The sequence below is a fragment of the Prionailurus viverrinus genome, chromosome D3, assembly GCF_022837055.1.
Source record: "Prionailurus viverrinus isolate Anna chromosome D3, UM_Priviv_1.0, whole genome shotgun sequence".
Taxonomy (NCBI): Eukaryota; Metazoa; Chordata; class Mammalia; order Carnivora; family Felidae; genus Prionailurus; species Prionailurus viverrinus.
In genome coordinates, this window is record NC_062572.1 from 37,185,293 (window position 1) to 37,197,868 (window position 12,576).

Here is a 12,576-nt window from a genome sequence, read left to right on the forward strand (position 1 = left end):
ACCAAGGAGACCCAAGATGTCATGGAGGTGAAGACCCTTTCTATCCACGGTCAGGTCTCCCTCGTGCCCTCTGCCAGGGCTCCATGCTCCTCCCTGACCTTGGTAGCCTACCTGTTCATCCAGTCCTCTTCCTCTGACAAAGGAAACTTCAAGTATGACTGAAGACCTGCCTCCCCCACTCACCCCACTGATGCCCTTTCTCCTTTCTCTGGCTCCCAGAAATCCCAGCCAAGTGCTAGTGTACCACCACATGACTAGGAGGTGCTCCCCAGATTTCATGATGCCTGTCGGCTCCCCTGAAGAATTACAGGCAGGTTCTTCTGGCAGGATCCTCTGATATTTGGGTACACCTCCAGCCCACAGAAGAGCCGGGTAGTGAGGAAGAGGGACAGGCCATATCCATCACAGACTGACAGCATTTCCTTCCCCAACTACCTGACACCATCTTTCCTGAGTTTCTAAAGCAAGAGTCTTGAAGTCAGTTTTAAAAATAAAACCAGGGGTGCCTGGGTGGCTCAACTGGTTAAGCGTCTGACTTCGGCTCAGGTCATGATCTCATGGTTTGTGAGTTCGAGCCCTGTGTCAGGCTCTGTGCTGACAGCCCAGAGCCTGAAGCCTGCTTCAGATTCCGTGTCTGCGTCTCTTTCTGCCCCTCCCTTGATTGCGCGCACTCTCTCTCTCTCTCAAAAATAAATAAACATGAAAAAAAATTTTTTAAATAAAACCAAACAATAATAAAAAGATACTTCTCCAGGCCTCCCTCATTTGCATACCACATAGCTGGCAGGTGTTCTCCTGAATCATTTTGCAGGAGCAATTCTAAATGTGTAAAGCTTCCTCCAGCTCATGGCCCACACTGTGGTCTCCATGGGGTATCCTTTGATAGTGAAATATGATCAGTTCTGGGTAATCCTACCCACCCGTGTGCTCATCTGCCCCTCACTGACAACCCTGCTTTTCAAATCCCAACTCTGCCTTGGCCTTGAGTACAGACATACAGTAACAGACATGACTTACTCTTCTGATTCCTGGTATGCCAAACCATAGATCCTGAATGTTACAATTATATTAATGGATTGTCAGGCAGATCTGATGAAGTCAATACTGGGTCATTAATATAGTAGTCACAGATGGAAAACAATTAAACGGAGTGGGGACAGGAAGAACATACTGAAAAAAGCCACAGCTCTGGCTTTTTTGTGGTCCCTTCACTTTGCAGAAACAATACCGTTATCATCAAAGGTCAAAGTCAGTTACTGGTACAAAAATCAATAAAGTGGAAGCAGGGGAGGAAGAGATCGAAGAGATAAATTCATGACATGTCTTCTAGATTGAAGGGACTTGGTGAAAATCTACATATTTTAAACTCATGGGAATAAAACTGGTTGTCGCTAAATTGGAACATTCATGTAGTTTCATGGGTTCCTGCTATGAACAGGTTTTAAAGAATTATATCAGCACACAATAGGAAAAAAAGAACAAGGCCAGTTTTTAAAATTGCATCTGCTTGTTAGACTTTATCATCCATTTTGTTGGATTCTTAGAATCAAACGCTTTTGGGTCTTTCTTTCTTTCTCTCTCTCTCTCTCTCTCTTTCTTTCTTTCTTTCTTTCTTTCTGAAGGCGATCCATAGGCATGTTCTAACTGTCCTTGCCAATTACTGCAGAGGATCAGAGGATCAGAAATCTTTATTACTGGCTATCAGTTACATTATGTTTGTGTAATATACTAGAAGAAAGCCTCTAACTTTCTAACCTAAACATCATGGTCTGAATACATTACTCTTAATATGATGCTTACTGTCTTGATTCAATGTTAGACTAAAAACATTTGCTCATTTCTGCCCCTCGCCCTGAGCCAACAGCAGTGATTAAGTATTGCCAGTTTTCAAAGTGCAATCTGTAGATCACCCCGCACTGGCAAAGGTGTGCTCTGGTAAACAGGGCATCATATAGCATCCTTCTCCATTAAGGGCACTTGGGTGGTCTACTGCAAAGCGATTACATTTGCCATTTCTTAGCCGCCAGCAAATATATTTACTCATTAACGCTTGATGGGTTGAACGCTCCTGAAGAGGGCTACTAAGCAATTAAGTATGATTCCAACTAATTCCGAAGGTACCAGAAAGTGGCTTCTCTAATGGTAGTTTTCTGCAAGAATGATCTCCCTCAGAGAGAGAGGGGGGCAGAGAGAAAGAGCAAAGGAATGCCAGGTGCGGGGCCACATGTAGGACTTTGGGGGTTTCAATCTCTACTTTGGCTAGCTGTTGAGTAACATTAATGTTGAGGTCCTTGACTTTGAAAATTCAAATAAGATTTAACTTTACATTCACGTTATTTATAGAAACGTGGGCTGAGAATCAAGAACTCAGTAGTATTTTGTATATTTTATGACCAAATTTTTGCATATATTTATAAACACTGTTAGTTCCAAATTATCAGCACGTTGACTAGATCAGATCTGTTACGATCCTTACTTTGGAATATTCTGGAATCCATTAGTAGGGATTTAAGGAACTAACAAAGGGTTCCTCTAAAAGCATCAATGGACTCAGCTTAAAAGCAGCAGGGTAGGGGCGCCTGGGTGGCGCAGTCGATTAAGAGTCCGACTTCAGCCAGGTCATGATCTTGCGGTCCGTGAGTTCGAGCCCTGCGTCAGGCTCTGGGCTGATGGCTCAGAGCCTGGAGCCTGTTTCCGATTCTGTGTCTCCCTCTCTCTCTGCCCCTCCCCCGTTCATGCTCTGTCTCTCTCTGTCCCCAAAATAAATAAATGTTGAAAAAAAAATTAAAAAAAAAAAAGCAGCAGGGTATAGGAGAAGGCAACCAGGACTGGACTCAGAGCCCCTGGACACACGTTCTTGTTCTGTCCCATCAGGTGGGAGTTTGTGCTAGGTATTGAAACTCCTTAGCAATTCCCATGTAAAGGTCTGTCTCTTGCCAGTTCAAGCTGGCCACTCCCCATGTGACCTTTCTTCTGACTAGCCAAGTGACCTTGGAAGGAGCCATTACTGACTTCATTTCAGGGAAGGAAACATATTGAAGGTTAAGTAGGTCACCTAGACCCAGGCATAGAATCGAAAATGGTGACATGAGACTGCGGACTCTATGTATGGTGCCACCCAGGTACTGGCCAAGGCTGTCGGGATTAGGACAAGGTCCCACAGTGGCTCCATTTCAGCCATACTTGGAGCTTTTCTAAACCAGAGCCCTGCTGTCCAAAACAGCCAGTAGGGAATAGCCAAATGAAGCCATTTAAATCCATATTAAAATCTAAAATTTGGTTCTTCATTCATAGTACTTTTTGAGTATGTATTAGTGGCTACCATATTGACCAGCGCAGATACAGATTTCCAGCAGTAGATAATTTTAGAGTGTTTACGTGTCGCTACCAATTTGACCAGTGAAGATACAGAAGATTTCCACCAGTAGATAATTTCTGAGTGTCTATTAGTTGCTACCATATAGACCGGCACAGATACAGAAGGTTTCCACCATTACAGAAAGTTATACTGGATAGTGTTGCCCTAAGTGTTGGAATTCTGCTCACTGGCTACAACCTATGACTCATTAACTGAACCTGACCTCAGTCTTTAGCTACTTCTCTCTCCTCATGGTCCATCAGACACCTCCAACTCTCCTGCCTCCAAACCTAGACTTTCCACAATGTTCTTGCCATCCTTTATTCTCTTGATCCTTGATATTCTGTTGGGCACCACCTGCCAATCCCTGACCATTGGCAAGTCATATCCTTGTGATTTCCCGGCTCCTGTTTCTGGGATATGATGCAATACTGGAAACAATGATAAAAATAACAAAATGAAGAGAATGCATGCTCTCAACCCTAACTGGGTCCTTCCTGATTCTCGGCATTTCTTCAGTTCATTCAACAGATGCAATAACTCATCCCTTACGATGCCTTGTTCCCAACAACCTCAGCCCTCTCACAATCCTCATTCTCCATAGTCAGTGTCCTGGAAAGACATCACAAAAGCTCTTGCCATGAGCTTCTCCAACATTTTCCTCTAGGTTTCTTCTTGTTTCCTTTAGCCAAAGTGATCCACCCAGTACTTTTCACCTGGGAATACTGATTTCCTACTTTCAGATCTTTGCTCATGATGTCTCGGCCATTTAGAAGTTTTCCTCCCAAACTCACCTTTACCACAAAGCAGTTTATGGATCATCCCATCTGAAAGTAACTTCTTTCTTCTCCAAGTTTCCCTAACATTTTCTCCGCACCTCTCGCATACATTTCTAACTGGTGTTGCTTGTCACAATGAACAGGTCACCCCGTACCTTCCCCATCAAACCACAACCGATGTGAGAGACAGTAATTGATGAATTCAGCTTGCACTCCCGGCAGCAATTGGCACAGGTCTTTGTATAGACTGTACTCAGCACAGATTTATTTAGTGATTATCTATATGCCTAGTTATGAAGATGTCAGATTCGCTCTGAAGGCAGAGAGAATTAATCCAATAATGAACTGATGAATACACTTCTAAAGATCACAACATCAGGTTCTAACTAAATGATCACATTCTGATGGGAAAACAAGGGTGTATGTGTTGATGACTAGAACTGCAATAAATGGGGCTAGAGCAGTGGGGAATATCATTCTGGAGGATGACAGAGGGACGAAATGACAGAGAGTAGACAAACAACCAAAGAAAGGCATCAAGGCTCTAGCAGACTTACCTTGGGTAGCGATATAATGATTGGGTCGATGATAACCCTAAAAATAAATGAGAAAGAATATTTGACAACCTTAAAACGGTAAGCAGCACAGAAGTCACCCACTAAGTTTGCCAAAATGAATGCACATACAAATACCAACAACCGCACCGGTTGAAAGTGAAAATGGCCAGACCCAGTACCGCTTAGTGCCTCGTAAAAAGCAAAGGGGGATCAAAGCTAACAGTTCTGTGGCTCACACATGGGGTGGGAGTAACTTAATCATACGCCGGCTATGAGACGATGGGTGAGCAATCAACACTAACAACTTATGGATTCTCTGAAATAACACGACCACGACTCTTATTAGATTGCAAACAGGCTGGGAATGTGCACTAGGATTTCATGTGTGTTCGGGATGCTATTGGCAACGTGCCAAGGCTTTAACGCACATCCTGTTCTACCGGTATAGGCAGCTACATCAATAGTCATACTGAACATCATTCTTAAACACTGCTAATGCCATGACACGCTGCCGTGGCAAGGGCCAGAAATGCAATGAGGCAGAAATTCTGCAAGGCCCCTTCCTTTTATCGTGACCCTGTGAGGAGGGGAAAAGATGAAAATTGAGACCAAATACAGAAGGGAACAAAGAACGTCACAGGATCAATATCTGGGGAAGATAAAACCAATTTAGAGAAAATTACACACAGGTAACATAATATCGCCACGGACCTTAATATTTTCCATTTCTGTTCCCTGAGATTACCTAATATAGTGTGCCTGAAGCCAGATGGGAAACAGGAGAAACTTGGAGAGGAAATACAGATTTCTCAGACCATTTCAATGTATATCTGGTAGATTTTTTTTTTTTTTTTTTTTTGCTTTTAAAACAAGTCATTGATAATGAACAGCAAAAGCAAACACATTCTTTTATACAATGGACCTGCTGTGGGTATAGACTCTTGACAGATATTAAATAGGATTATGAGGATAATCACTCATGTCTTGCCAGCTGATAAGTTTCACAAAGCAAGACCCTGTCTGATGTGTGGCTCCATATGTCAGTTCTAGCAAGGCGCTAGGAGATAGGAGGAGCTCATCTATGAAACGGAAATAATCCACACAGTCCACGAATGACCTATGTTGCTAAACGCAGTGGTCATTTCTCAGTCCATTGTTTTTGTTTGTGGTCTGAATCACACACAGTTAACACTCTAATACGTACAACAGCAACTGACATATAATACAACAGGTGGCTCAATAAAATCTTATTGACTAAGTGAATAAAAGGGCCCTGAATATTGACTCTTTTCTCTGTTAAAATTAAAACTAATTAATCTGGTATTTTCATTACTTTTATGTCTTCCCTCCTCTGTGGCTCTACCTGCCCATTCTTTAAAGCTAAGTTAAAATCACTTCTGCCACAAAACCTAATCTGATTACATTTACTCCTTCAGGCAGTGATTCTTCAAACACTTATTAAGTGCTTACAGAGTTTCAGGGCTGTGCCAGGCGCAGGGGGTACAAGATGCATAGGATATAGCCCCTGTGCTCAAGAGCCCCCGGGGGCTCTAGGAGCTGGGACTGGAGCATGAACAGGATTCCCTTGGAATCTCCCAAGGGAAGGAGTGTTATAGAGAAGACATTTCTTACGTCAGCTTCTAAACTCTGAGGTCTTGGGGAGGAGGCAACAGGTCTTGGCCACCTCTGAATTCTCCCACAAGGGACTCACTAAACATCTACCGGATAAAGGAATAAGTGCAATGTATTTTAGGAAGGAACTTGGCTTTAACAGAAAAAGATATCTAACTTGGGCCGTGTGTGTTCTGGACCATCATCCAATGTAGCAGTGTAGGGGGCTTCATTCGAGGAATGGGATACGAATTACTCTTCAGACAGTCCTCCTGTAGGCCCTACCTTCAGATCCATCACCAAAGTGTCACAACCTTTCCAAGCAGTACTATAAATAACCTCCTTATGTTTATTTTTTAGGTAACTCTTAGAGATTGTGATGCTAGTACTTTTAGTAGCATCTGAATTATACTCAAGTAAGAAGATGAAAGAACTCACGTGTATGGGTAAAGCCTGTCCGTGGAAGTACTAATGGACTAGAAGGCAGTGTGATGGCCAAGGCAAGCACAGCGTGCCCTGGGAACTGCAAGGCAGCAAAGGTCTGTTTCACGTGAACCTGAGCCTTGAAGGCAACAGTGACTTTCCCTTCATTTTCAGGCTACTTTTGAGTTCATTCATTCTTTCAACTGAAAACATGCTGTCTCCTCAGGAATTTATTCTAATGTAAGACATTAAGTTAACATGATGCAGGATGAACAAAGAAGCAGTCTTCAATAATTAAAGAGCCTACATATTTAATGACATGTCTTGTGTGCATTCGATGTCCTGGTTAAACAGCTGCAGACTACTTTGAAGGCAACTTAAAAGTGCAGTAATGACGAGAGATCGCAAATCATCGAATTAGGAATTAAGAGAGTTTTATCTTATTAATATGTAAACAGATTTCTTTTAAAGTGTCAAATAATCTAAGTTGTTGACAAAAACATGGAAACGCTATCCTTGGTCCACAGCAGCACGGAAGACACGGAATGTCACAGAGGAGTTCAGCAGCCAGTAGGCCGACTTGAGAACAGGAGTGGCCATGTCTCCACCGTAAAGTTCTGCAGGCTGTGAAGTAACGTTAATGTGTTTGCTTCTGGATTTGGAGCAGTGAGTGCCCACCAGTACCATGGCAGACACACGATGTGGAATGTGGCAGAACAGTTGGGTTTACTGACGGTTTCAAAATACATACATCGATATAATTTCCATTGATGTAGTCGGAGTTGGTATCTCCTTCTATGGTCTGTAGTCTCACCCGCGAATGATCATCTGCAAAGGGAAAATAAAACGATGATTTTTTAAAATGTTTTAATGGAAAAAAACCTCCCTGCATGAGCAGGGGAGGGGCAGACAGAGAGGGAGACACAGGATCCTTAGCCGGCAGGCTCGAACGCACGAACTGTGAGATCATGACCTGAGCCAAAGTTGGATGCTTAACCGACTGAGCCACCCAGATGCCCCAAGAAAACAATGAATTAAAAGCAATCTGTTGGGATGCTTAGAGCCCCAGAATGCAAGCACATTACATAGAGATCATTCACATCCATGCTGCTTTACCGATAAAGAATTAAACACTACACACCTACTACACTTCGTATTTTGCTCTTGAAGCTGGGAAGGATTTAGAATTATTTGCATTTTGCAGCAAATATCATGAAGTTATTCTTTGATCATTTATAGACGCGCTGCATTGGTACAGGTTTGAAACATCTACATGGAGTCCTATGAATCACAACAGAATTATTTCTTGGACTGAACGTAGAGCAAGTTCACTAAATCACATACTAACCCTGAGATTTTGAAGGCTTCCTATGGCACCCGCCTTGACAAATGATGGCTATAAACCACGGCCCAGCCCTCTGGAGGTGCAAACACGGACCTAACCTCAGTTGTTGTCCCTGAATTCCCTACACCGCTCTCTGCACCATGTGTGTGAGGTGCAGAGTCAGGCATGTGGGTCAGAATCTCCACACTTGTGATTTGGGACAAGTTACTAGCTCTCCCTGTGGTTTAGTTTTCTCATCTGTAGAATGGGGATTAACAGTGTCTGCCTCACGGGATCATTGTGACCATTAAAACAAAATAGAAAAGAAGATTAGAAAACCACCTGGTATATAGTAAGTGATGGATAAATGTCAGTTGTTGCCCTCGTCATGTGCTGTGGAACAGACATGCAGACGGTTCTCACGATCTGTACTGCTGATGCCCACACAGACGGTAACAACCCAGAAATGGACCCACATGCAGGCCAAGTTTCCCTCATGGTGACCTGCTCTAAGATCCAATTTCTCAGAGTACATTTTGCTTAAACCAGAGGTCCCCATCCATATTTCTGCAGGTGGCAATGGGGGAGGCGAGTCATTGGGGTGCTGGGTATGTGTGGATTGTCCCGGCTTTTGCATTAGGAGAGCCAGTGCTCACACACAGCTACAGCAGGGCTGTAAGTAATTCAGGCAGTAAAGCCATTTGAGCCTCCCGAATGAAAGATGCTCCAATAGACCTGAATCATGGCTGTTCTACACACATCAGGCTTTAAGTCAGCTCCTCTGAAGGGAGATTAGGTCTGCCTCCCCGTACTGCTTGACTTTCCCTGGGCAGTTTTTTTAAAAAGGCAGGCATCACATTAGAGCCTCCCAATCTTCAGAAGCAGCACTGTCTTAGGATCTATTGTATCTCCTTGTCAGAATCGCCCCTCTTTCACAGTTTATTTCTCTTAGAATCTCAGGATGAATGCCGCCCATTCCCTGTGATTTATCACCCCTGGGCCTCTCAAATTGTTCTGGAATGTTCTACATGGGGACTTCAATCTCTGATAAGACTGCACTCTCATCTCCCATAAACAGAGCCTTTGAAATAAAGAGTTTCCCCATCATCTCCTACTGTTCGGTTGGTTACCTCCCTCCCTCCCTCCCTCCCTCCCTCTTTTTTATTTTATTTTATTTTATTTTATTTTTAACTTGGCAGCTATTTCTCTAGATTTAATCGCTTTACTCTCCTCCTGATGGGGAAACCCACAAGACATTTGTACAGCGTATTTCCTAGGCAGACTGAGATTGTTTCTATTTCTCTTTATGTGCATGGTAGTATCCTTTCTTCATTCGAAAGTTGGTTCTACTAGGTTATGACCTTTTGGGGTCAGAGACCTCATGGTATTCATTCCGAATAACCCTATGAGCACCTTTCCCCGAGGCCACGGTGCCGAGCCCCGGGGCCTCTCTTCACTGTCTGCAATGCACAACCACATGCAGTGGCCCTAACACAAAGCAGGTGAGCATAACGCATGGAACTCTTCACCTAACTAATGAACACAGTGTCTTGATGGTCACTGTCTCAATGGAAGAAGGGGCAAGTTGTGGTCAGGCGAGGTTCACGGGGGCCGTCTGGAGTACTAGAATGGTCCTGAATGTTTGCTTTACAACCACCTATTAAACTGTATTTGGATGCTGTATGCCCTGTTCTGTACCTATATTTCACTATTTAAAACTAAAAGAGTCCAGGGGCACCTGGGTGGCTCAGTCGGTTACGTGTCCGACTTCGGCTCAGGTCATGGTCTCACAATTTGTGAGTTCGAGCCCCGCATCGGGCTCTGTGCTGACAGCTCAGAGCCTGGAGCCTGCTTCGGATTCTGTGTCTCCCTCTCTCTCTGCCCCTCCCCTGCTTGCATTCTGTCTGTCTCTCTCTCAAAAATAAATAAAAATTAAAAATAAAATAAAATAAAATAAAAGAGTCCACCTTGAGGGTATTATGCTATGTGAAATACGCCCAACACAAAAGGGTAAATACTACATGATTTCACTTATATTAGATATTTAACATAGTCAAATTCATAGAGAAAGAAATAACGGTGATTGCCAGGGGGTGCAAGGAGGTGGGGAGTAGGGAGTTAGTGTTGAGTAGGTATAGACTTGCAGTTTGGGAAGATGAAAAAGTTCTGGCAATGGGTGGTGACGGTTGCATAACAATGTGAATGAACTCAATGCCACTGAACTGGACACTTACAAATGGTTAATATGGTAAGTTTCATGTCATGTGTATTTTACCATATTTTTTAAAAAAGGGGGAGTCCACCTTCTCCACCCCTCCCTTGTAGAATATGTCTCCAAGTTCCACTCTAAGCCCGGATGTCCTGAGAAACAGCACCTCCCAAGGTGGGACTTATAGTCTTGAGCCCTTGGGAGTTCCCCTGCTTCTTCCTTTTCCCTGATGAAATAAAGGCGGTGGTGGCCGTGCCTTGAGAGCCTGCCGCTAGAGGACAACTGTCCGACATTATTAATGTGTACTCAGGAGATGGTTTAAGAATTACTGAAATGAGGTTTAGGAGGTATTTTTTCTTTCAGGGATAAAATGTGCAAGTATGGATAAGTCAGTGTATCTTAAGGCAGGGAGAGAGATGTTTTAGCAGTGGGAATGGGCTTAATATCTCAGATGAAGGAGTTGGCTGTGGAGAAGAACAAAAGAACATGAATTCTGCCCAGCCAGATTAGGCTGGGCATGGCATGATTACCCTCTTGGCTATACTGGGTCAGCCCTTATCAAAGTAATCCTTTGCCTTCTGGCATGCCAATGAGAAAATCACCTTCCCTCAACAGCAGCAATAAAATGAGAAGTAAGGTCTCACTATCACTCATACTGAGTCAGTGAAAGTGAAGGCAAAAGAAGAAAGTTGATACGTCCCTCCAGTCAGGAGAGCCTTCCCTAAGCTCCTGCTGGATATCTGAAAATGCCTCTGTGAAAGAGACGGTGATTCTCAGGTATCCTCTTTTAGATCAAGCTCTCAGTTGGCTAGGAAAACAATAAATATAGACTGTTGAGGGGCAAACAAGTCAGTACATGGAGGTTCACTGCCATCTTTTCTTGAAATCTCATTCACCTTAAATCACAAGCCAATTAAGAAGGCTATCATATAGCAAACATTCTTTTAGGAAAACTCAATTCCTTCTCCTAGGGCACTCCTGAGGTGAAATAGTATCAAATGACAATGAGGAAATGCCTATAGGACATTTCCAGCATGTGACAAATATGGGAGGCTCTTAGACAAGGGATCCACAGAGATAACCACTGCCCAATGGTTGAGCCCCTATCCCTACTTTGTTGTGGAGGCTGACCAGCTGGGAGAGGGCCTTTCTCAGTACCAGAAACTACCATTTGGGTTGAAAGGAAGACGTTTGGAGAATTCACCTGTTTGGGTATAAAAGTTCGAAAAATCCAATGGGATTTGTGGCTGACAAAAGGTCAACTATTCATGAAGGCCAAGGAGTCAAGACTATAAGGACTTGGTATTTCAGGAGACAGAGTCTAGTAAGGTAGAAAAGACCTGAGCTTTAGAGTTATACATTACCATCCTTGTTTCTCTCCTGGTATGGGTGTTTTTTCCTTGGTTATTCCAAAGCCATTTCATGTTGACATTGTGTAGTGTTTAGCTTAGGTGGCCCAGAGACCTTGATTTGAATACTGGATGTACTACTCCCCTGAAGCATGAACTTAGATAAATTCTGAACCTCACCATGCTTCATCTGTAAGAAGAGGTTGACGATGGGCTACCTTCACAGGATTGTTAGGAAGACCAAATGAGAAGTACGTGTCCAAGTGCATGGACCATAGGACAGTTCCCATCAAAAAGGAATTATCCCTCTCATGTGAATAAAAGTGACATTGTTATTGCTTAGCAATTTGAACCACAAAGAGCCCAGGATGCTTGTTTGGAGGTCAGCAGAGCAGGGGAAAACTGCGCACTGAAAGCAGCCAATCTTTGGGAAAGATGAGCTTGAACTAGTTTTAAAGAGGAAATAGGAAAAAAGGTTTGGAAACAGGACAGATATGCCTAAACAGCTCCTACAACTTAGTCCCCTGGCATCTATTCAGCAACTTATCTTTTTATTTAAAAAATATTTTCCTAGGGGCGCCTGGGTGGCGCAGTCGGTTAAGCGTCCGACTTCAGCCAGGTCACGATCTCGCGGTCCGTGAGTTCGAGCCCCGCGTCGGGCTCTGGGCTGATGGCTCAGAGCCTGGAGCCTGTTTCCGATTCTGTGCTCCCTCTCTCTCTGCCCCTCCCCCGTTCATGCTCTGTCTCTCTCTGTCCCAAAAATAAATAAACGTTGAAAAAAAAAATATTTTCCTAAATCAAGGTATGACTGACTTATAACATACTAGTTTCAGGTGTACAACAGAATGATTTGATATTTGTATATGTTGTAAGACAACCACCACAATAAGTCCAGTTAACATCTGGCACCATACAAAGTTAAACATTTTTTTTTTTTTATCGTGATGAAGACTTTAGGATTTACTC

The 12,576-nt window shown here is 43.3% G+C and overlaps 1 protein-coding gene across 5 annotated transcripts in view; it reads right to left on the bottom strand.

The window, feature by feature from the left end:
• Positions 1 to 12,576, bottom strand: part of PTPRM (protein tyrosine phosphatase receptor type M) — a 797,090-nt gene that overhangs the window by 76,899 nt on the left and 707,615 nt on the right. For all 5 annotated transcript variants that reach the window (XM_047827576.1, XM_047827574.1, XM_047827573.1 and 2 more), the window contains 2 exons: positions 7,480 to 7,556; positions 4,695 to 4,731 (listed from right to left, as the gene is read on the bottom strand). In XM_047827576.1, the coding sequence (XP_047683532.1) occupies positions 4,695 to 4,731; positions 7,480 to 7,556 (114 nt within the window). The remainder of the gene's footprint in view (positions 1 to 4,694; positions 4,732 to 7,479; positions 7,557 to 12,576) is intronic.